The following is a 26163-nucleotide window of genomic DNA, read 5'->3' as shown; positions in this document are numbered from 1 at the left end:
AAGAAAAGAAAAGGACATCTAAATCATAAAGGAAGAAGTAAAATTATCTCCGTTTGCAATGGCATAATCTTGCATATAGAAAAACCCGACTCTATCAAAAAATCTGTTCATTCAGTAAAGTTCTGGGATGCAAAAATCAGTTTTCTGTCTATACACTTGAACTATTCAAAAAATTAAGAGGCTAGGTGTGGTGGCTCACACCTGTACTTTGGGAGGCCAAGGTGGGCGGACCACCTAAGATCAGGGGTTGCAGACCAGCCTGGCCAACATGGTGAAACTCCCGTCTCTACTAAAAACACCAGAAAAATCAGCCAGGCATGGTGTTGCGTGCCTGTAGTCCCAGATATTTGGAAGGCTGAGGCAGGAGAATTGCTTGACCCGAGATGGGGAGGTTGCAGTGAGCCTCTTGAGGTTGTGCCACTGCACTCCAGCCTGGGCGACAAGAGTAAAACTCCGTCTCAGAAAAAAAAAAAGAATTAAGAGGCAATTTCATTTACAGTCACATCAGAAAGAAAAATATAGTTAGAAATAACATCAAGGAGGTAAAAGATATCTGCTCCCTGAAAACTGTAACATTAATCAAAGAAATTAAAGATGCAAATAAATGGAAAAATATTCTATGTTCATGGATTAGAAGACTATTGTTAAAATTTCCATACTTCCCAAAGCAATCTATAGATTCAGTACAATTCCTATCCAAATTCCAGTGGCATTTTTCATAGAAATAGGAAAAAACAACCCTAAAATTCATGTGGAACTATGAAAAACATCTAATAGCCAAAACCATCTTGAGAAAGAACAAAGCTGAAGGCATTGCGGTTCCTGATTTCAAATTATATTAATCAAAACAATTTGCTACTGGCATAAAAACAGACACATAGACCAATAAAATAGAACAGAATCTCAGAAGTAAACTTAAGAACATAGGGTCAACTAACCTTTGACAAGGGTACCAGGACTACACAATGGAGAACGAATCGTTTCTTCAATAATTGGTGCTGGGAAAACTGGATATTCACATTCCAAAGATGAAAGTGGACCTTTATCTTACACCATACATAAAAATACAGTCAAGAGTGGATTAGAGACTTAAATGAATTCCCTGAAATGGCAAAACATGTAGGAAAAAACACTGAATTAAAAGAGTGTTTGGTTTTGGTTATGATTTTTGTAGATATTACACCCAAAAAACACAAGCAACAAAAGCAAAAATAAATAAACGGGACTATATCAAGTAGTCCTGCACGGCAAAGAAACTTGTTTGTGCACAGCAAAGAAACAGTTAACAAAATGAAAAGGCAGCTTATAGAATGGAAGGAAATACCTGCAAACCTTGTATCTGGTAAGTGTTTAATATCCAAAAAGATAGAATATTAACAACTCAGCTCAAAACAATGAAACAGCAAAAAATTCAAATAACCTGCTTTAAAAATAGGCAAATAACTTGAGTAGACATTTTTTTCAGAAGAATTATACAAATTTCCAAAAGGCTTATGAAAAGGTGCTTAGCATGACTGAGTATTCTCACCATACTTATACACGCATGCAGTAGCTGTGTGGAGTGATAGATATGTTAATTAGCTTGATTGTGGTAACTATTTCACAATGTATACCTATATTAAATCATCACAAGTTAAACCTTGTTCATTATATTTCAGTAAAGCTGGAGGGAGGGATTCAGTCACTGAACTCTTAAGTTATATGCAGCACCGGAACTCACACAGCTTAGAAATTTCTCAAATAATAAACCTGACGGGCTGTTCCCAGGATAAATCCCAAAGGACAAAGTAATAAAAAACAAAACAATTATTATTTCTACATTCTATTTCAGCAGGGAAACATGCAGTTTTAAATTTTTATTTGTTTTTACACAGCCTTGTAAGAAGCCTTTTCTTAAACAGTACTTGTACGTAACATGTGCCATGCATGCCCCGAACCAAAATGTTTATAAAGGCCTAATATGTGAAAAGTTTTGCCAAATGGTTCCTGTAATGTTAATTATTTCTCATAAATTAGCTATTTCTCCAGGAGATATATTTGGCCACTTACTAATTTATAAGAATTAATGCGAAGGTAGCAAGGCATACGATGCTTGTTTTACCCCAAAACACAGATATTTTGATATGTAGTCCCCAACTTAAAATGGCCTGACTTAGGATTGTTTACAGGTTTAAAAGTGATATGTATTCAGTATGCTTCTCAATTTACGATGGGGCCATCTCCAGATAACACCACTGGAGTTGAAAAAATCATACATTTAAAATTGAACTTTAAACTTAATGGTGGGTTTATCGTGACTTAACTCTATTGTAAGTTGAGGAGCATCCGTATTCATTCTGTATTTTTAATTAAAAACAGTTGTGTTGCTAATAGTCACATTCTTCTCTCATATACTTGTATAAGATAGGCCCACTAATGTTGACTAGATTGGATGTGGTCCGTTTTTTGTCTTTTGCTAAGTGAAAGACTTTAACAAATACACATATGCGTGTGCTTCTCTGAATGTATGTGTTTCATACCCACTATGTTGTTTATATGAAACAATGGAAGATTTGTAAGGCATCTTGTAAAATCACCCTAGAAATAACTAGACACAATATTTAAAAACAGATTTATCAATCTCTTGTGCAAAAAGCAATCCAAAAAAGTACATTTTTAAATGAAATCTTGGTCTCCCCCTCCCCCCAAATTTTAGACAGAGATTATACTTTATAAGTCTTAGAAGTGTTTCATTTGATATGCTTTCAGAAATCCATTTTTTATTACTTATCTATTTTGATAATGTGTTACAGGAGGTTATCTTTAATTATAAAATTTAAAAAAGGTTAATGGAAGGGTTTTCTGTAATGCTTTACATTTTGTCATTGGGAAAAATCTATCATTTCCATTTAAAGTGAAGTGAGCAGCAATGAATAGCATTAGACATAATTGTTGTTAAACCTCTTCTTTGTAAATTCACATGCCACTTGGCGGAAATATAATTGGTGAGCCACAGAGAAGGTCTGTATTTAAGCAGTAGGGTTAATGAATATCTTTTTTTCGCCTTTTTCTCTTACTTCTTTTGGCCTTTAAAGTTGCACTTAGCTCAAGCTGTTGAAATGATTTTCTTTGAAAGTGTTGTGACATTGTTTTAATTGAATGAAGCTGCAGAACTGGTGTGATAAATCAACACAGAATGAATTTTAATGCAAGGCAAACGATATTAACTTGGAAATTGGTTGCAGTAGACAAAGCAGCTGCTATGATTAGTTTTTTTTTTCCCATTCTGTACTTAAAACATTTTGAGAAGGATGACCTTGACAGTTTCTGTTTGTGGGTTCTTGGGGCAATAGTGATTGTTTCATTTTTAAGGTTAGTAAAATTTTGTGTCACAGATTTAATGCTGTGATTTTAACTGTTTTACAAACATTTTTAACTTAGTAAATAATAAGTATGAGGATTAATTAGCTGTGGTAGAAGCCCTTTTCTATGTATCTTGATGTGGTTCCAGCCAAGGAGGTTTAACACATGAAAAGGGTAGGGTACGCCAAACAGGGCTCTGTAGGTGGTCACAAAGTGTAGGACAGGTGGTTTCACAAAGGGTATGGGTCAAAACCAATTACATATTAGTTATTTGTACTCAAGTGTCTCCTAATGCATTTTCCAGACATTTTTGGGCCATATGTGAACTATGTAATGCGTATCAAGTATGTGACAATTTGCAAAAAGATCTGTATAGAGTACGAGTATTACTGAAGAGTAGCTGGCAAGGTTACTTATCTAAAGAAATAGCCAAGGTAACAAATATAGTAGAGACATTTTCACAGACTTCTTGAGAGCAGAGTTTCTTTATTTTCAGTCCTTCACATTTACTTCACTCCTTGCCACATAATAAGCCCTAAATAAATGTTTTATTGAATTGAATTTGAAAATGAAAGGCTGTTCTCTATTTTACTGAAAAACAAAGTGGGTGAGTAATAGGATGTGAAGGTTGTCCAGGTTCTTTGGAGGAGCAGGGAAGTGAAACTTAATGTAATCTGTGATATATATAAACTGGTTAAGTGGTGATGTAGAAAAGTAAAGTAGGAAGAGCTTATTGGAGATGAACATGAGGCCAGGCATGTTGATAGATTTTCTGTTTTTTTCTTTCCTTCAGATCCTCATTTCAACACATTGTTACACCATACTACCTTATGTCAGTTCTAGACCTCTTTAGATTAAAAAGCAACTGCTCAAAAAGTGCCAGTAGACGTGTGTTTGTTAAGGACTGACAAGGTAATGCAGACTAGCTGAGCAATTCTAGTAAAATAGGATAAAATAGGAAGAAAACAGCTGAACACATCAGAGACCCAGCAGGATTGTGAAGAATTACTAGTTCAGGATCTTCAGGAGGTGAGATGACAAGGATATTGTTTTGGGGGATCTCTTTTTCTGTTGAGTATGTTTGCAGAATCTGGAGAGGGCAGATGAAAGAAAAACTGAGCTTTGGGGGACTGGGTTTAGAGTCTATATAATTTGTCTCTGTGAACCTCCCTTGCCATGCCCAACCTAGTCTTTGCTTGGGGATAGGGACCCAGATGGGTATGTACTTTAGGAGTAAGAATGAACCAGGAGGTTGCAGGTCCTCACGGAGACTGAATCTCAGCTCAAAATTGTCTATCTCAGTAAATGAAATTGCATTGATCCTGGGTTGCTAGTAATAGTAGATGCCTGGCAGAAGCTGATACGTATCTTCTCTGGAGGAGGATATCATTGTCTTTGGCCTTATTTTTATAAGCCGTTTATAAATAAGTGTATTGTCTGGCACACACTAGAAAATAAGCAAGCACACAAGGAGATAAGATGACATTAACAAAAATCTGAAGAAACAATCTGAAAAACAATAGAAACAAATACAATGAGACTGTAGATTTTAGAATTTCAGACGCAGACTTTTATAAAAGCTGTAAGTTTTCAGTGTGGGAGGAGACAGAAGAAAAGGAAGAGAATTGGAAGCTATAAAAGAAAAACCAGAAAATTATTTACCGACTACTATTAATACAACAGGTTTGTTTAACAAAGATTAGAAGCATTTGAAGAGAGAATTGGTGAACTTGGAACATAGCTCAGTGTTGAGATGCAGGGAGATGGAAAAAAGTAGACGGGAGTGTGAAAAGTAAAAGGAATATAGTGAGAAAATTTAATATATGTAATTGTATTAGAAGAAGAGGAATGGAATGGGACAGAAGCAAGTTTGAAGAAAGCATGTTTCAGAGCTATAAAACCAAAGAAAGAAATAAAGTCACAGATATATGAAACTGTGGTTTTCTTTATATTTATCATACTTACTGATAAACATGATAAAGGAAACCACACCTTGGCATATCATAGTAAAACTACTGAAAATTAATGATGAGGAAATCTTAAAGCAGCTAGAAGAGAAAAAGATCACTTTCAAAGGAGTAATGGGAAAGCTCAGTACACTTCTATTAGTAACAGTGGAATCCGGTAGAGACAGTATATAAAGAATCTTTAAGGTGCCCTTTAAAAATAAAACATTTTTAAGTTCAATGAAGAATCATTTTTATGATTTTTATAGGAGTCCTGTTTTAAATATAAGAATAACAAAAGTTTGAAAGTAATGGTATCAAGAAAAGACATGAAAAGTTAATAAAAAATTGTATATTTATTAGTATCAATGTAAGCTTAATGGCAAAAGACATCACTAGAGATAAAGAAGGCCACGTCACAATGACAGAAAGATACACAGTTGGTCCTTCAACAACATAGGGGTAAGAGGCACTGACCCCCTTTACAGTCAGAAATCCACGTACAACTTTTAACTACCTCCGAAATTAACCACTGATAGCTTACTGTTGACTGGAAGCCTTACCAATAATATAAATCCCAGTCTGCCAACACACTTTGTATGTCACACTCTATTCTTAGAATAAAATAAGCCATAGGAAAAACGTTTTTAAGAAGTCATAAGAAAGAAAAATATATATTTATTCATTAAGTGAAAGTAGATCACCATAAAGGTCTTCATCTTGGTGGTCTTTACATTGAATAGGCTGAGGAAGATGGTTGGGTCTTCTATCTCATGGGTGGCAGAGGCAGAAGAGGTGATGAAGGTGGGAGGGGTGTCATACTTGGTGTAATATTTATGGAAAGAAAATCTGTGTATAAGCAGACCCACATAGTTCAGATCTCTGTTTAAGGGTTGGTTATAATAGCCTTTAAACAAATACAGCAAAAATAGAAGTTAAAGGAAAAACAGGTAAAATTTAATCACACCTGACTTTGCATTCTTTTTAAGCACTTATGGAATACTTACAAAAATTGACTATATACTATGCTGAAAAGCAAGCCTGAACAAATATTAAAGGATGGCTATTATACATAATACATTTGCCAATTACACTGTAGGAAGCTAGAAATCAAAACTAAATATAACTAGGAATTATATGTTGAAATCAGAATAATATATATTTAAATCTTTAGTAGATTTCAAGTTACCTTGATTTTGTGGGATACAACTAAAGCCAGTTTAGAGGTATATGTAAAATTTTAGATGTATATGTTAGGAAAGAAGGAATACCAGTAGGCAAAATACTCATTTCAAAGAATTGGAGAAAGAAGAGCAGATTAAACAAAGGAAGTAGAAGGAAGGAAATAATTAAATGAACAGTAGAAATCGATTAAAGACAAACACAAAATGAAATCATTCAATATATTAGCTAGCTATAGCTGCATTATAATAAATTACTCCAAAAACTTAAAACTTAAGTAAACTACTTACTGAGTTCCTGAGTCCTTTTTCCAGTCAGCTGTAGGGTCAGCTAGGTGGTTCTATTTCTGGGAGTTACCTGGTTGCAGGCATTGTTGATGACTGGCTCACTATGTTTCATTCCCCAACAAGTTAGTCGAAGCTTGTTTACATGTGGGAAAAGGGCTCTAACAGAATAAGAGTAGAACCACAGAAGACTGACACGTGGGCATATCATTCCTACCTCTCCATTGTGTTGGCCAAAGCAAGCCAAAATGCTAGCCTAGATTCAGGAGATGGGAGGAGGTACATATTCCCTTTGCAGATGGCATGGACAAAGTGAGGGGCAAAGAATTGTGACCATTTTTGAAATCAGTCTGCCTCAGTCAACAAAAGCAGGTTCTTTTAAAAACACTTGTGAAAGGCTAATCAAGAAACAGGAAGATACAGGTAGCCAGTCAAGAATTAAAAAATGAGACATCGTTTCAGATCTTACAGGTATTAAAAATAAAATTAGACATATACTTTAACAAATTTGAAAATTTAGACAAAACGGACACAACTTAAAAATTGACATCTGAAGGAATATAAAATCTGGATTAAAGAAATATTTAGGGGAAGAAACTCAAATGGCTGTGTTTGTACTGAAATATACAATTTTTTTCTTGATCATTATTTCCTAAGCAATACAGCATAACAGTGATTTACATAGTATTTACATTGTATTAGATATTTGAAGTAATCTGAAGATGATATAAATTATATTGGAGGTTGTTCATAGGTTATGTGCAGATATGACACCATTTTATATAAGGGACTTAAGCATCTGTGGATTCTGGTATTTGTGTGGGGACCTGGAACCAGTCCCCCCACTCTCCCCGGAAGCTGAGTGGTGATTGTATAGGTAAGTATTTATGACAGTGATGTCACTGCAGAACAATTGGAAAAGGACAATCTTTTCAATAACATTTGGATATTCATGTGAGAGAAAAAGAAAATTATCCATAGACATCAATTCCTGGTATACTGTAGATGTAAATGTGAAAAACTTAACAATAAAGCTTCTAAAAGATAACACCAGAGGATATCTTGGTGACCTTGTGGTTGGCAGAGACTTCTTTTAAACAGGATGCAGAAAACACTAGCCTTGAAGATAATACTGAAAATTTGAACTGCATTAAAATAAAAAACTTTCAGTTATCATAAGAATCCGTTAAAAGGGGAGAAGACAAGCCACAGGATGGAAAAAATACTTGCCAGTTATGTAACCACAAAGTAGAAATCAATAAGGAAAAGATAACACAATAGGAAAAATATAGGAAACTTCAAGTGTCCTTGAAAAAATGCATATCCAAATGGCCAGTAAACCTGAAAAAATGCTCAGCTTTATTAGTAATCAGAGAAATGCTAATGGAAACATTTAATACATAGACTAAAATGGTTAAAATATAAAAACACTGATAATAAATATTGGAGAGGAAGTGGGCCCAAAGAAATTTTTATATAAATATATACTACTATGCTGGGGATAAAAATATGTACAACCATTTTAGAAAATCATTTAGTACTACATACTAAAGACTTTTTTTAAAATCATCTTTTTTGCCCTGCAGTCTTTTTTTCTCAAGTGTCGGTCTTGTCCTGCTTCCTTATTTTGTCCTGTCTGTAATGATAGAGCCTTTCCTGAATCTGTAGTGAACGTTGTTTCAGTGTGAAACAATGAAAATTGTAAATTAGGAGCTTGTGTTCATGAATAGATATGCTCTTCCACTGCCAACCTTAATTTGGGGTGACCACCTAAAGCACCAGTCTTTGAAATGGAAATCATATAATGGAACACAGAATTTTCTCTGGAGTAGTTCAGTTTTTCTGGAGAAAAAAACTAGCCCATTACCTACAAGTCAGATGCCTGGCTCTTGGTGTTCTGTGGGCAGTGATGGTCAGTTGTTTTATGTATTATTTCCACCTTTTTATTCTTGTTTTCTGCAAAACTTAATGTCTGTACATCAAGTCTCTCTGGAGATCTGTAGGACAAATTTGCTATTGATCATATCTTCTAGAAATGACATTCCAAGCTTTATTCAGAGTAAGAGCCTGAGGTGTGTTTTTAAAAAAGGTAGGCTCTTATCTACTATGGCAGACTTTTCACTGGACCTTGTATATGTATTGTGCTATACACATATATATCTGCAGATGCAAATTACTGTAGCTCTATCAGATACTATTATCTCCATTCTGTAATTGAGGCTGATTTGATTTGATTTTCAGATTCCTTTTTTTTTTTTTTGGACACAGTCTTGCTCTGTTGTTCAGGCTGGAGTGCAGTGGCGTGACCTCAGCTCACTGCAACTTCCACCTCCTGGGTTCAGACAATTCTCATGCCTCAGCCACCCAGGTAGCTGGAATTACAGGTATGCACCACCAAGCCTGGCTAATTTTTGTAGCTTTAGTAGAGATGGGGTTTCCTCATGTTGGCCAGGCTGGTCTTGAATGCCTGATCTCAAATGATCCACCCACCTCAGCCTCCCAAAGAATTAGTATTACAGCCACCGAGCCAGCTGGTTTTCAGATTCCTTATTACTGTCTTCATATTTAAGCTTGAATACCAGCTAGAATCTATGTGCTTTCAGAGTTTAAGCACATAATCATAGTATACTACTTGAGTTTATTTAAATTGGGGATGTGGGAAGTTTAAGTTGATGAGTTTCTAAATTCGAAGTACTTTGTTAAAGTGGATCATGGTGGGGGTTTAGTAGGGTAAAGAGGTAAAGTTACTATATACTGAAGCACTGGGCAAAGATGAGGGGCTTTATTTGAACATAAAGAGGTATTATGGACAAATTTCAGAATCTAGGATCCTGAAGAGCTAAATTAAGTGCTTATAGATCAGTCTGTGAGTCTCAACACAGGGTGAAAGAAGTTATATGAAAATCCCCTCAGAGACTTTCTTCAAACAATGTGGGCATTTTGCCTACCACCTTTCATTTGAGAATCACTTTTCTAAAATGTGGCAATGCGAAAGTAGAGCCAGTGGAGTACAGAAGATTGCAGAAGTATCCAGCTTCTTTAGCCCTGATGGCAGTGGATTTTCTAGCATGTTACTTTTAAGTAATGATGTACTAACAGTTGAATAAATGCAAGAAAAAAGTAGGAGACCATATGCATAAGAGTCAGTACCTATTTGATTGAATAAATAAATGAAAGCTACCCATGGATTTTTGTGGAACTGATGGCAAACACTTATATTTTGGTCTTTTATGCAGATGACATACAAATGAGGAAAATTTACTGTTCACTATTCATCCTATTCTTCCTATTGGCCTTAAAGAAATAACTTGTATATATGAATACTAGGAGTTTCTGTTGAGGGATGGTAATTTTTTTATTTATTGTACAATTTTTTATTTATATAATTATTGATATCACTGTCCCCTTTAGTGATATTCAGAGTTTAGGCTTCTTATAAGTTAAAGGTATAAAGGAATATGTACTTTGAAGACACATTTAGCATAGCCTGCCCATGGTTTTCAGTTACATAATTCTCTGAACAGTTGCTTTGGAGAAAGTGTAACTTTTCTTAGGTAAATAAAAGAAGACTTCCCCCCAAGGATTTCAGTAGAAAGGACAGTCGCTAACAATTTCTTTAACACTGTCATTACAAAGAGACAGTTGGGAGTTTTGTGGAAGGGACTTGTATTCTTGGCTGGCATCTGATATTTTGTCAAATTAATTAATATTCTCTGTTTTAGGTTATATGTTGATGGATAGTTTTACCTGTTCTAGCTGTATACTGTTCCCAATTCATAGTTTGTGTTAATACATTTGAAAACGTAGTGCTAAACAATGAGCTATTGTAATTAGACCTGAGACTTAGCAAGAAATTCATAAGGGCTCTAGATTTTATTTCAACTTAGTATTAAAAAGATATTTAACTTGAGTAAGTAAATATAGATATACTTTATATTTTAAGAGCTGTAATTCCAACAAGTGAATAATGTATGATGACTTTTTTTTTTTTTTTTTTTTTTCCAGTTTAATTTTGTTGGGCGAATTCTTGGACCTAGAGGACTTACAGCCAAACAACTTGAAGCAGAGACAGGATGTAAAATAATGGTCCGAGGCAAAGGCTCAATGAGGGATAAAAAAAAGGTAAGTCCTTGAAAATGGGCCAAGTCATTATGTGAATAACTTACTATACTTTTACATCCTCCTAATAATCAAATTTCCAGATTTTTTTTGTGCCTAAAACACTATACTCCATGTCAGGAACTTTTAAACTTTTTAAAAATGTTGTCTGATTTTCCCTTGTTAATTATTATCTTTTACTTAGCCAATTAAAATATGAGTTCATCATGTTACCTTACTTTGTTATTTACATTTGGGAAGCTGCTGATTTGGAAATTAGACTGTAGTGTTGTGTGTAAACATATATAACTAAAAGTTTGAAAAATCTAAAATATTTCTTTTGATGAGATTTAAGAATCATCAAATAACTTTGGATGTATGTCAAATCACTGGGAGTGTTAGAAGATAGCAATTTATTAAAAGGAAGGCTATCACTAGCCATATTAGATACATTTTGGGTTTCACCAATATTTTGTGTTGATTTTAACACATTTTAAAGTATATTGTGTGTGTGTGTGTGTGTGTGTGTGTGTGTGTGTGTGTTTTTCTCCTGGCATTTCTTCTTTTGCTGATTTAATTAGTAAAGACCCAACTATCTGAATATTATTGTTAGGAAGATTTTATTTACGTAGTTTGTTTTATCCAGCAATACTATGAGGCAGGGTACTTTTGAATTTCTATCCTTGTACAAATTGGCAGATTAAAAAAAAATAGATTTTGATAGCCAACGATTAAAAGTGTTTTAGGAAGGTTTGTTTTTGTTTATTTATTTTTTAAAATACATTAACTTGAAGGGGCTATCTAGGAATCGTCCGTGGTTAGCTGTGTTATATACCATGTGCACTGAATTGCTTTGTGGAACTTAACGAAATGAACACCAAACCCACAGGGTAACTGATAAACTTGTTTTCTGAGCCCTCTGCCCTGTGTCTTTTAAGCCCTTACATAGGCTGACTGGCTCTCACTCATTTTTGCTCCTTGTCAGTGATTTAGTTGCCAAATTTGGGCAGAATATTCTCCTAATATTGATTATTTAAAAGTCTTATAACCTATTCTTTGTCAGCTGTGTTTAAAGATATTTTCATGGGAGTCTGTGAGTTCTCGTGGAACATTTTTAGATGTTGTCCTAAATGTTTTATTAGAATCTTACGAAAATTTGTGCATAGTTTGAATCAGCTGAGTGATAATCTTTTCAAAAGAATGTTACCATAAAGTTTTGGTTCTGGTGTCTGGACTTAGGATTATGTGGGCATTAAGTAATACTAGTTTAACTGCCTATGGACAATGAGTGAAGTCTTGGCAACTGACAGATATATAAATCTGCATGAAAAGATTATATTATATATTCATCAGTTAAGCTATTCTGTCAGCTAGTTAACAAAACCCCCTTTTTCCCTCTTTTGAGTTTCTATGATTTCTGTAGTAATGGCCCTCTACTCACCTTGCTCACTCTTTCAAATAATCACAGACAACTAGGATTAGAGCTTGTAACTGTGTGGTTATACTGTTGTACTCTTATAAGTGTTTATAATAAAAGTAAAGTCAGAATGGAATGCTTGGCTATTTGGTAAAGAACATGAAAAGAGATGGAAGCAAAAAGAAGTATTGATGTAAAGAATAAAGATAGCTCATTGAGATGTATTTCAGGGGTTCAAAAGGAAAAGCCATTTGCTTTAAGCTTTTCTACAGAGTTGTCATATATATATATGTACTAAGAAAGCTAGAAAAAATTTACTGGTTGCCTGTTTTACTTTTAACAAAAATGTTATGATGGGAATGTTGTGTGCTGGTCTGAATCCTTCTCTACACTGGCAAACTCAGAGCCTACTACGGCTGTTTTATGGAGTATTGTTTCCTTAGCGTTTGGTGAGTACCTGGCACAGAGTGTAGGCACTTAAAAAGATATTTGTGAAAGGAGTGACCAGTTCAGGTAATAAATGAAAGGCTTAGGTGCACCTTCCCTCTTGTTTCCTGAAAAGATTTGGTAAATAAAGAAAATTATAAATGCTATGTACTGCTAATGCTTTGGGGAAGATGGTAATATACTAAGCTACTGGTTTTAAGCAACTAAGTTAATATGCCACTTTAATTTTCATTCTCTTGGATTGTTATGAAAGTCTTGTCTATACCAGCCAAGTTTTATTATTACTGTTTTTTAAATGAAGAGACCAAAGCCTCAGGGAGGTTGAGTAATTTGCCAAAAGTCACATGCCAAAATGTGGCAGTCAAAATTTGAAACTAGGCTAGGCACAGTGGTTCACACCTGTAATGTCAGCACTTTGGGGGGCTGAGGTGGGAGGATCACAGGAGTTGAAGACCAACCTGGGCAACATAGTGAGACCCCATCTCTACAATAAAACTTAGAAAAATTAGCCAGGTATGGTGGCATGCACCTGTAGTCCCAGCTTTCTAGGTAGACTGAGGTGGGAGGATGCTTGAGCACAGGAGTTGACACAGCAGTAAGCTATGGTTGTGTGCCACTGCACTCCAGCATGGGTGACAGAATTAGACCCTGTCTCTGGAAAAAAGAAAATTGAAACTGAAGTTTGAGTTCTGTCTGCGGTATACTAGCTGTTAATTATGAACCATTTCTTTTTTCTTTTCTTTTCTTTTTTTCTTATTTTTTTAGAGATGGGGTTTCACCATGATGGTCAGGCTCGTCTTGAACTCCTGACCTCAGGTGATCCACCCACCTCGGCCAACAGGTGTGAGCCACAGCGCCCGGCCTAATTATGAACCATTTCTAAGAGTGATAACTTTAGACATATTAGAACAACTTGAATATTGAGTATTATAAACTTTGACTATCATTTCACACACCATTCAGTATACTTCTGACACCAGATATGTGAGGGTTTCTCCCCACAAACCAAACAAATCTCCAGGAAACACCATCTAGATGTCCTCTAATTCATTTCAAAACTGGGGATAATGTCACATACCACAGATTGAGGGCTGAGACCTGTAAGACTGTCTCCACTTCAGATACTAGCTGCAAGCCCCAGTGATGACCTGTGCTTTTGACTGACCAGCAAGTCCCTCCTCGGGTTCAATTAATTTGCTAGAGTAGTTCACAGAACTCAGGGAAAAACATTTATTATAAAGGATGTTACAAAGAATACTGATGAACAACACATGGAAAATATACATAGGGCAAGATGTGGGAAGGGGCTCAGAGCTTCCATCCCTTCTGCAGTGTGCCACCTTCCAGGTACCTTCATGTGTTTGTTCAGCTTTTTGAAATCTCTCCAAACCCCGTCCTTCTGTTTTTTGTTTTGTTTTGTTTTTAAATGGAGGTTTCATTATGTAGGCACGACTGATTACATCATTGGCCATTGGTGATCAACTCAACATTCAGCCTGTCTGCCTTCCCTAGAGCTTGGGAAATGAGGCTGAAAGTTTCAGGTCTCTGCTCACTTGGTTGGGGTTTCTCTGGCAATCAGCCTTGATCTTATGACTATCCAGGGACCCCACCCATTTGTCACTTCATTTTACAAAAAGATACAAAACAGGTTCCAGACCACCACAGTAAGGGAATATTGCAATAAAGCTAGTCACACATTTTTTTAGTTTCCTAGAGCATATGAAAGTTATGCTTATACTATACTGTAGGCTGTTAAGTGTGCAACAGCATTATGTCTAAAAAATATACATACCGGTTGGGTGCGGTGGCTCATGCCTGTAATCCCAGCACTTTGGGAGGCCGAGGTGGGCAGATCACGAGGTCAGGAGACTGAGACCATCCTGGCCAACATGGTGAAATCTCATCTCTACTAAAAATACAAAAATTTGCTGGATGTGGTGGTGCGTGCCTGTAATCCCAGCTACTCGGGAGGTTGGGGCAGGAGAATTGCTTGAACCCAGGAGGCAGAGGCTGCAGTGAGCCGAGATTGCGCCAGCTGCACTCTAGCCTGGCGACAGAGTGAGACTCTGTCTCAAAAAATATATATACCTTAGTTTAAAAATACTTTATCACTAAAAAAATGCTAATGATCATCTGAACCTTCAGCAAGTTTGTATCTTTTGCTGGTAGAAGATCTTGCCTGAATGTTGATGGCTGCCGACCAGGGTGGTGGTTGCCGGTGGTTGAGGTGACTGTGACAATTGCTTAAAATAAGAACAACGAAGTTTGCCTTATGGATTTACTCTTCCTTTCACAAAAGATGTCTCTGTAGCATGCAGTGCTCTTTGATAGCGTTTTACCCACAGGAGAACTGTTTTTAATACTGGACTCGGTCCTCTCAAATCTTGCTGTTGCTTTTTAAATTAAGTTCATGTAATATTCTAAATTTTTTATTGTCATTTCAACAGTGTTCACAGTATCTTAACCACAAATACATTCCATCTCAAGAAATCCCTTTCTCTGCTCATCCATAAGAAGCAACTCCTGATTAGTTTTTATCATGAGATTGCAGCAATTCAGTCACATCTTCAGGCTCCACTTCTAATTCTAGTTCTCTTGCCGTTTCCACATCTGCAGTTTCTTCCACCACCATACTCTTGAGCTCCTCAGAGTCAAGGGTTGGAATCAGCTTTTTCCACACCCATGCTAATGTTGATATTTTGACCTCTGTCCGTGAATCATGAATGTGTTTAATGGCATTAAGAATGGTGATCCTTTCCAGAAGGTTTTCAATATGCTTTGCCCAGATTTATCAGAGGAATCACTATTTTTGACAGCTATAGGCTTACGAAAGACATTTCTGAAATAATAAGGCTTGAAAGTCTAAATTACTCCTTGATCCATGGGCTACAGAATGAATGTTGTGTTAGCAGGCATGAAAACAACATTCATCTCCTTGAACATCTCCACCAGAGGTTTTGGGTTACCAGATGCATTGACAATGAGCAGTAATATTTTGAAAGGAATCTCTTTTTCTGAGCAGTAAGTCTTAACAGTAGGCTTAAAATACTCAGTAAACCTTTCTGTAAACAGATGTGCTGACATTCAGGCTGTGTTGTTCCAATTACAGAGCATAGGCAGGGTACATTTAGCATAATTTTTTTTTTTTTTTAAAGGCAGAATCTTGCTCTACTGCCCAGGCTGGAGTGCAATGGTACGATCTCAACTCACTGCAATCTCTGCCTTCTGGGTTCAAGTGGTTCTCGTGCCTCAGCCTCCTGAGTAGCTGGGATTACAGGCATTCACCACCACGCAGCATCACGCCCAGCTACTTTTTTTTTTTTTTTTTTGTATTTTTGGTAGAGATGAGGTTTCGCCACGTTGGCCAGGCTAGTCTCGAACTCCTGGCCTCGAGTGGTCTGCCTCCCCCACCACCCTTGGCCTTCCAAAGTACTGGAATTATAGGTGTGAGCCACTGCACCTGTTCCATTTAGCATAATTTTTAAGGGCCCTAGTATTTTTGGAAGGGTAAATGAGCATTGGTTTAAACATAAAGTCACCAGTTGCATTAGCCCCCAACAAGAAAATCAGCCTGTCTTTGGAAAGTTTGAAGCCAGGCATTGACTTATCTCTAGCTATGGAAGTTTTAGATGTCATCTTCTTCCAGTAGAAGACCGTTTTCAAGTAAATTGAAAATCTGTTGTTCAGTGTAGCCACCGCCTTCCTTCATCATTGATCTTAGCTAGATCTTCTGGAAGACTTGCTGCAGCTTCTGCATTAGCTCTTGGTGTTTCACTTTTAAGTTCTAGAGTTGGCTTAAACTAAATCTCATGAACCAACCTATGCTAGCTTCTGATTTTTTTCTGCAACTACCTCAATTCTCTCAGTCTTCATAAAATTGAAGAGTTAGGGCCTTGACTTAAGGGAATGTTGTGGATGTTTTTGTTTTTGTTTTTGTTTTTGTTTTAATCCAGACTAAAACTGTCCATCTTCAAGTAAGCCCGTTTCCCTTTCTTATCTTTCTTGTGTTCACTAGATAGCATCTTTAATTTCCTTCAAGAACTTTCTACTTATATTTACAACCTGACCAGTTGGCATAAAAAGTCTAGCTGGTTTGCCCTATCTTGGTTTTTCACATGCCTTCCGTAGTAAGTTTAATCATTTCTAGCTTTTGACCTAGAAATGTGCCACTCTTCCTTTCACTTGAACACTTACAGACTGTTGTAGGGTTATTAACTGGCCTACTTTCAATATTGTTGCATCCCTGGGAATAGGGAGTCCTGAGGAGAGGGGGAGAGATGGGGATAGTTGATCCGTGGAGCAGTCCAGACGCACACAGTACTCATCACTTAAGTTCGCTGTCTTATATGGGCGTGGTTTTAATATTACAGTAGTAGTATTAAAGATCACTGTCTATAGGTCACCATAGCAGACATAATAATAGTAATGTAAAAGTTTGAAATATTGTGAGAATTACCAAAATGGGACTTGGAAACACAAATTGAGTACGTGCTGTTGGAAAAATGGTACCACAAAACTTGTTTGATGCAGGGTTGCCATAAACCTTCAATTTGTAAAAATGCAGATTGAGTAGATTACAAATTTGAGCAGATTACAAATGCTAGAGAAGTAATTTTAGATGAGATCGGGTACATTCAGGGTGGTATGGCCATAGACTAGAGGAGTAATTTTAGGTAAAGGAAGTAATTATGTTTTTTCAGTTGAGGTAGTAGAGGCCATATCCAGGGCTGTGAAGGAAATGTATTCATGCTAGAAGGCATGGTTCACCTTTAGAAACTGGTGGGAGTCAGTTGGTTCTAATGTATCAAATGGAAAGTAAGCCATTAAAACAGAACAGTGTTTTATACACAATTAGGTACTTGGCAGATTGTTTTGGCCTGACAGTTAAGTAGTACATTGAAGTTCACCCTTCAGGAATGTATATGCATGGTCATTGTAGCGGACACCGTTTGTGCATTTGTCTTATCAGTCTGCAATTTGTCAGCTTTTCTGAAATCTCTCATCTCATAACCAAGAGGAGACTAAGTAGCCATGCTTGTAGGTTCCTCTTCCTCACCTCCTATTTATTTCCTCCGTCCTCCCCTAATGTGCTGATAGGTTAAATGTATGCAGTTTTATCAAAGCCGCGTCAGTCAGATGTTGCATCATCTGGAAATGTGCAAAGACTCAGCAATTCCAGTTTGAATTCTTTGCTCAAAATGAAGGGATGTGCCCTCAGAAGCCATTCTAGGGCTGCTAATAACAGTGGTTAGAGCAAAGGTGTCCAATCTTTTGGTTTCCCTGGACCACACTGGAAGATGACGAATTGTCATAGGCCACACATAAAATACACTAACAATAGCTGATGTGCCTTTAAAAAAAAAATCTCATAATGTCTTAAGAAAGTTTACAAATTTGTGTTGGTCCACATCGAAAGCCGTCCTGGGCTGCATGCGGCCTATGGGCCAGGGGTTGGACAAGCTTGGGCTAGATGTTATCAGCCACTTTTACTATCTGTGCTGCATTGTGTTCAGATTGTGGGACATCCTTGGAAAATAGTTAAAGTCTTCTAACAGAAATGGAGGCTTAAAGAAGTGAGGTAACCCGTTCTCTTCCTCATTTCTACCTAAAGAATACACAAAATAGAAACTTCTGTCTCTCGCTGGATATTCAAATTCATTGTAAAAATCATTCTTGTCAGAAAGTGGGCTTTGAAATAAGTTGGTAATAGTTTTTAACTTCATATTTGTTTCCCAAATATGTTTGACTATAGTCTCTCCATTTTTAAAGATGCCCCTATAACTCCTTGAAGAACTTCAGTGTTTTGTGGAGCGTGACTTTTGAAATGTTGTTAGTCATATTGTGTAATTGCAGACATACGTGGGATTCTTGAATTTGGTTTTACAGAATTTTAGGTAGAGCATTTAATAACTTTTTTTACATGGTATTTTTCATATACATTACAAATTGTTAAATATGTCTTATAGCAGAGATTTCTTAGCCCTATTTCTTAGGCTTAAAATATATTTTTATTGCTGGGTGCAGTGGCTCACGCTGTAATCCCAGCACTTTGGGAGGCTAAGGCGGGTGGATCACACGAGACCAGGAGTTTGAAACCAGCCTGGCCAAGATGGTGAAACCCTGTCTCTACTAAAAATACAAAAATTAGCCGAGTGTGGTGGCAAATGCCTATAATCCCAGCTACTCGGTAGGCTGAGGCAGGAGAATTGCTTGAACCTGGGAGGGGCAGATTGCAGTGAGCTGAGATTGTGCCATTGCACCCCAGCCTGGGTGACAGAGTGAGATTCTGTCTCAAAAAATAAATACACACACACATACACACACACACACACACACACACACACGTACATTATATTTTTAGAAAAGTAAGAAAGTCCTAGATGGTCTCAAGAAAATTAAAGACTCCTTAAATTCCATTAGTCTAGACACTACCCTTGTTTATAGTTTGGTATGTCTTGTAGATTGTTCTTCATGTAGATACACACGTGTACACATGTGGTTTATTAAGTGGATCATGTTATATATGCTGCTTTATAATCAGCATTTTTTCCTCCAACTCTATATCCTGTCTTATGTGTTATAAGCAGAATTTTCGATGCCACAAAAGAAGTAGCACTTGAATTTAAATTTCCTCCTCAAGCCAATTTACTTCTATAGAAGGGTGCGGCTCACAGTTGGACCAATGGCGAGCATACACCTGGACAAGGAGGGTAAGGGGTACTTATGCCCTAACAGAGGTCACCCCTACTGCTGTGTTGGCTAGGGTTATACGGCACAGTCTAGTTTAATTCTGATTGGCTGTTTTAAAGGGAGCAGGTGTATGAGTGGCAGTCGTGGGGTGGGTGGCTGGTTTAGCAGGAAGGATGGTTACAGACAGGTCAGAACAGGTAAGCAGGGGTCAGAGCAGGTAACCGGGATAAGTCAGGCAGGACAGGGGACAAGGGGAACAGAGGTGAACTACTGATTAGAACTGGTGGAAAAAGTTTACTGGAACTGCAAGGAAGTTAAACTTTAAAATAGAGAATTAAAGAATATGAGAGCTGAACATACATATTGATTCTTTGAAGAGAAACTTGGGGTTCACTATAGCTAACATATATCAGTTCACCAAATGGTAGAGCTTTATGCGTAAGACTTTGTGCTAGGTCATAGGAAAGTACACTTAAAGGAAATTTCAAGGCACTATTCATAGTGATATGCAAAAATAAATAAATTTCCTTGAATTTTTGGGTGAGGGGATTTAGAAGTTTTTATTTTTATGAAATATGTTACTGCTGTGTCAACACTTTGAAAGAGATAAAATTAATTCAGTCTTGTGATTGATACACCAGAGTGGCTTTGGCAGTTGGTGGCGTAACATCAAGTACAAGTAGGGTTCCAAAAGCCTGTTTTATTGATCTTGTTGAATACTTAGCTCTCTGACAAGCTCTAACATGGGTATAGTTTGTTGTTTGTTTTTAACTTTTCATTATGGAAAATTTTAAGCAGTGGAAAGACAAGTAGTGTAGTAAACTATTTACCGATCACCCAGGTCAGCATTGCCTCTCTCCTTTCAAGAGGGAACTTTCTCATTCCCCATTGCCTCCCCCTACCTTTTGCCTCCCAGATTACTTTAGAAGCAAATTCAAACATATAATTTCAACTGTAAATATTTTATTAGCTATCTCCAAAATAGAAGGACTCTAATGATAATGTGTTTGTGTGTGTGTGTGTGTGTGTGTGTGTGTGTGTGTGTTTAATCTCTAGAAAATTCTTTATCATCAAATATGTAGTCAGTGTTAATAGTTTCCCTGGTGTCTCATAAATATGCTTTTAAAATAATTTGTTTTAATGAGCATACAAATTAGGGTCATCTGCATTGTAATTGATTGGTAGATCCCTTAAGCCACTTCCCACTCACCTCCATTTCTCCCTCTTGGTGTCACTGGGTTAATTTGTCTTGAATTCCCATGGATTTTGCCAGTGGCATTTTCATAGTGGTGTTTAACATTTATCTGTCTTCCCCATATTTCTTGTAAATTGGTAGTGACAAAAGTTTAATTAGATTCAGCTCTCCCACCTTCTCTTCCTCATTTCTGTTCCTTTTTGAAAGAATATTTTATAATTAGTGTTGCGATGGTAGTATGTAAAGTCTCATTTTCTCTGTGTGATTTTAGCAATCGTTGTTGATTGTTTTCTGGGTCTTTTATTTCAGTAAGAGTTGCAGAGTAGCTATATTCTATTTCTTCATATTAGCTAGATAGAGTTTTTATCAGAAAGGCAGAATAAATGTTTAATTCTTTATTTACTAGTTTTTAAATAGAGAATCGGTTCCCAGGAATCCGCCAGAGGCAAAGAGTAAGTTGTTCCGCTCCCTTAACTGGTGCCTAAGTTGTTTGGCCATTGGAGGGACTTCTTCACATTGACTTCTAAATCCTTTACAACATAGTCCTAGTAGATAGGAATAGTAACTTTGCTTTCTAGTGTAACGTGATGCAATAGTCCACACGCTTCTTTTAAGAATTTTTCCTCAGACTTGGAATCAGCCAATTTTTTAGGGAACCTTAGTTACCAAAAAACAGTGACAAGAAAAGAGAGAGAGCGCGTAATAGCACAGAGGTTATAGTCTGGGCTGCAGTGATGCTCATTACTGTAGGCTTCTTAGAGCTAGGAAATACACTAATATTTTCACAAGTTCATTCTGATTAAATATAGGACTATAATGTTTTTATTTAATCTTGTATCCGTAGCTTCGTTCTTACTGAGAATCCTGGTTCCTCATGACACAAAATAATGGTTCATTTGCTTTATTTCAAAAAAGGAATACAAAGTAAGCTCAGAATAACAATATAAACACTACTACCAATGGTGACAACAGTTTTACCCTGAGCTCTTTCTATTTTTAGGGTATATTTCACTAGAGATACTAGTTACCATCTGTTAAAACACTTGAAATAATTTTTAGTGTGTAACAGTTATGATAGTATATGGACCCATCGTTAGGTTAATTTGTTGTACTTGATTTTCTAGTTGTGGAAATTGCATAAAATATTTTCCTGTTTTGTACTTTAAAATGTTTACATGGTTCCAAAGCAAAATCTACAAAGCAGAGGATTTTTATAAAGTATGACTTTTATCTCTAGCACTAGTCCTCCCTTTCTGTTTGGGTAGAATTTTTAAGTTTTCCTTCCACTTCTTTTTTTTAAACATAGTTATGTAACTCGTGTGTGTGTGTGTGTGTATGTGTGTGTGTGTGTGTGTGTGTGATTTCTCCTTTTGTAGATTACATACTCAGTACTTTTTCATACCTTTATTATTTATTTTCAATTAACAATATATTGTAATCATTTAATGGGAGTATTTAGAGAATACTCCTTTACTCCTTTTTTTACCTTTACAAATAGGAACAGTGCTATGTTGAAAGTGTTTCATGCAGTTGCTAATTTACGTTTGGGATAGAATTTATATGTAGGATTGTAGTGTGTGGACTTGTTATTTAGCGCTAAATTATTCTGTCTTATGGTGGTTGTTTGCATTACCATTGGCAGTGTATGAGAGTAGCAGTTTCCCCACAGCTTCACCAAACTTTGCTCTGTTATGCAGGAGATTGAGCATCTATTAAAGGCACTTTCAAAGAAATAAGGCCGCGCGTGTGTGTGTGTGTGTGTGTGTGTGTGTGTGTGTGTGTGTGTGGGTGGGTGTGGGTGTGTGTGAGTGTATGTAAAAAGTCATTACTGTTAGGAGCACCGTAACCATCATCAGTTTCGCAACTATTGTTTGTAATGTGTTTTTTTATTTTCTGACTGAAGCAGTTTATAAATAATAGTTAGACTTAGTTGAAATGGTACCATTATAACATGTCTTAAGGCACATCATAACTGTAATAACTTCTGGCTGGGCTTAAGAAACGACTTACTATTTAAATGTTTTTTAAGTGGAAATACGCTTTGATTTTTCTATGAGCTTATAAGCTTTTCTCAGCTAGTGTTCCTCATCTGAACACAGAGCATAGGAATTATTAAGGATGACTCATCAAGAGAACTATAACTGGGTGACAGAAGCAGGGCTGCAGGGGTGTCCCAAAGATGCTCACTGTTCCCTAATCAGATGTGTTTTCCCAGGTCCTCACCCAAGAATGGAGAGAGGGCTATGGTGGCGTGGTGAGCTCCTTCAAGTAAGTGTCAGACCCAGAGAGTTTTGCAGAAAGCGATTTATTAGGCAGAGAGAGTGGGAAAGAGAGAAAAGTAGAGAGAGCTCCCATGCTGTTGTGGGAGGGGATCCCAGAGAGGGAAATCCTTATAGGGAGAGAGGAAGAGACAGCTCCCACGTTGGTGTGGGAGGGGATCCAGAGATGGAGCCCCTATAGGTAAGGGAGTAGTGGGGGATTTTAACCCTGGAGTTACTCCCACCCCATTCAAGTTCTTGTCCAGTGAGAGGAGCTTTTCCAACTTCCTCTGGAGTGACTGATCTTCGACTCTGGTATTGGATTGGTTGCCTGGCCCACAATCACAGCCGCCTCCTTCAGAGCTTTTGGCGGGCTTTCTAAACAAAGGAAGGTCACTTGGGCTTTCTACCCAGCCTGCTTTCGGGAAAGTTAGACAAAGAACCTAAGTTCCCAGATGGGGACATGGATGAAGGCCTGTTGGGCCTGTGGCTGGGAAATTTCTGTCTTTGAAACCACACCCCTTGTGGACTCAGTTTTCCGTGACACAATCCCTCAGAACCATTATAGTTACACAGGAGAGAAGTTAATCACATATAATTTATGTCTTGAGCTGGGCATTAAAATTTGATTTTCATGTGGAATTCTTAGTTGAGAAAGGTGTACCCTATGAGAAATGGTTTTTTCTCAAATTTTGTATTACTGCCTCACCTTCAAACCATGTATATTCCCATTCTTCCTTCAGCCTCCCTTATTGGTACCATTTGACAAGATGTATTAGGGAGTAGGAACTGTTACAGATTCTTTGTTAAAGGATTAATCTTACAAATTGCATACTTATCAACTTTCATGAATCCAATTGAATTGTCGAATTAGCTGTGAAAACAGATGAGTTGCGTTAGAAGCGTATGCTGTTGTATAATGCGGTGTAGAGGGAACCTTATTAAGCCATAGAGTCTACTTATCTTTGTGATACTTAGTTCTTCAGTAAGTGGTACTACAAATGATTGTTAGCCAGTTTTCATTACCTTCTGCCATAGTTAATTTAATACAGTCTGAGGAAGCAGTTATTTTTTTAGTGCCTATGATTTTTTGCCCTCAAGGAACTTTCACCCCCAGAATACTGATATATTGACAGTGAACTAATACAACAGAGGTGATATATACATTGTGCCACAGGAAGTCAAGAAGTAATGAGTCCTTTGAAGGTTGAAGGTTTTTTAAGGAAACTGGAGAAGATTGACTGAAGTAGGAGTTTACCAGGCAAATGAATAAAATGATATTCTAGACATCAGAAATAGAATCAGCAAGGTTATGTTGCTATGTGGATGCTTGGTGTGTCTCAATGGAAGGTATGGGGCACAGTGGAATGTTGGTATTGAAGACAAGGCTGAGGTCTGAGGATAAAGGACCTTGATCCTTGTATCCAAATTTATTTTATTTTGAAAGCAGTGCGTCAACACTCTTCTCTTTTAAACATGAGAAGTTATATAACATATTAATTGTTTTGGAAAGGTAACTTCACAGTAGTGGAAGAGATGGACAGAAGTGGGAAGTGATTAAAGGCAGAAGACAAATGATCAAGTCTCAAACAACTCTGCCTAGAAAGTCCTTTCTTGTGTTAGGATAAAATCTTTGAAACTTCAGTCCTCTGATCTTAATCTACTTTGAATTCAAACAAATATAATCTCTTAAACTTTAGAGACTTTGACATACTTAATGACAGTGCTTATCTTAACGGTGTTCTGCTCCAGCTAAAAGTTTACTGCCTAGTAACCTTAGTTTTCTTTTAAGATGTCATGTGATATGGTATTGGATTCAACTTCAAAAGTGGTATATTGGTTTGTTTTTAAAGAGAAAAGAAAGCCTGCTGTTCTTTCAGTGCTTTTCAAACCATCTGTGGTAAGAAACCCACTAAAAAAATTCAATCTATTATATCTTTTAGTGAAATATAATAAAATTAGTTATCAGAGAAGTAGAATTTAAAAAAGACATATTTAATCCCATTTAAAAACTTTTATCAAGAGACATAAAATTAACCTGTCAGAATGCTCAAAGAGTTTCTGAACAGGCCTGATTTCTGTACTTGTAGGCTGTACTTCCAGCAGCACTGGTTTAAATGCCAGCTGTAACGTGGTATGTTGGTTTCAGGATTGTGAACTAGCTCCCTGTTGTCCGCCTTCCTCTGCTTTTGTTCTTCTCACCCCTTCCTTTTTTTCCCTCTATGTTTATAAAATAAAATTCAATTTAGAATATTGACTAGATTATTTTAAAATTTGATTTCTGGTTTTACATGTTCATTAAGGATTCAAATGGCTTAGCTTTGTTTTAAGATGGAAGAGTACAAAACAGTACAATAAAAATTAAGTGTTTATTTCCGATTGGATAGTATCTCAGTACATTTATAGAGTAGTCATTGCTTTTTGCTCATTGTTAAGAAAGATTGGGAAGACTTGAAATAAAAAATTTAATGTATTTGAAAATACATTTATTAAAATTTGTGAGACACCATTTGAGAGGTAACAAGATGAACCCAATGAGAATAAACCTTTGTTTTTATTAGTAAAGTAATACTTTAAGTAACCTGTAAAACTTCATCTAATCACTCAGCCATAGATGTAACTCCAGGATGAGTTAATTGTCCATGTCTAATGAAATGAGACAGGAGTTACAGTGAAAAGGGAGAGTCCATTTTATCACTAGAGGCTCTTAATGAGCCTTTTAAAATTAAGTCTTGATTGGATTGCAGTCATTTTAGTTAAGGAATATTTGAGCATCTTGTCGTTGTGTTTTATGTGACAAATTTTCTTTTTAGAGGATTCAGCTCTCTGTTGATGGAATTAGTAGTTGGAATGCTGCTTATGTGTATTTATTCTGCAGCAATTGATTTTCTTTTACAAAACTCTTCAACAAACCTTAGTTGGAAAATGCTTTTTCAGTCATATTAACAACAAATTATTAGGCAGTTTCGTAAGCCCAGGGAGCCATCTTATTCAGTCCTGCTAGTTTTAGTTTTCTGTTTATTCCTTCAGTTATGAAAGATCACTATTAAATTATTTTGTTGATCTTTCGATTTTAAAACTTGCAATTGTTAACAAAGACATTATTTTTAATTTGGGTTTTTTTTAAATCACAGGTTGTTATGGGATGCAGTTTGTGGGTTTGTGTTTGATGTTTAAAAACAATTAAAATTGTGAATTTTAGATTATTGAAATTATTTTTCATTTTGTGAATTGTTACATGTTTAATTATTTTTAAAAAGTAAGAAATTATAGCAGATTGTGAAGAATGTTTTTACAAAGGTCT

General features: G+C 36.5%; 1 protein-coding gene across 8 annotated transcripts in view; it reads left to right on the top strand.

Moving 5' to 3' along the window:
- Positions 1 to 26163, top strand: part of QKI (QKI, KH domain containing RNA binding) — a 170586-nt gene that overhangs the window by 50948 nt on the left and 93475 nt on the right. For all 8 annotated transcript variants that reach the window (XM_017537893.2, XM_037741717.1, XM_017537905.2 and 5 more), the window contains exon 3: positions 10760 to 10876. In XM_017537893.2, coding sequence (XP_017393382.1) covers positions 10760 to 10876 — 117 coding nt within the window. The remainder of the gene's footprint in view (positions 1 to 10759; positions 10877 to 26163) is intronic.

The sequence above is a fragment of the Cebus imitator genome, unplaced genomic scaffold (assembly GCF_001604975.1).
Source record: "Cebus imitator isolate Cc_AM_T3 unplaced genomic scaffold, Cebus_imitator-1.0 Scaffold6, whole genome shotgun sequence".
NCBI classification, from domain to species: Eukaryota; Metazoa; Chordata; class Mammalia; order Primates; family Cebidae; genus Cebus; species Cebus imitator.
The sequence above is the reverse complement of the archived record's forward strand: the minus strand, read 5'-3'. Positions and strand labels throughout refer to the sequence as shown.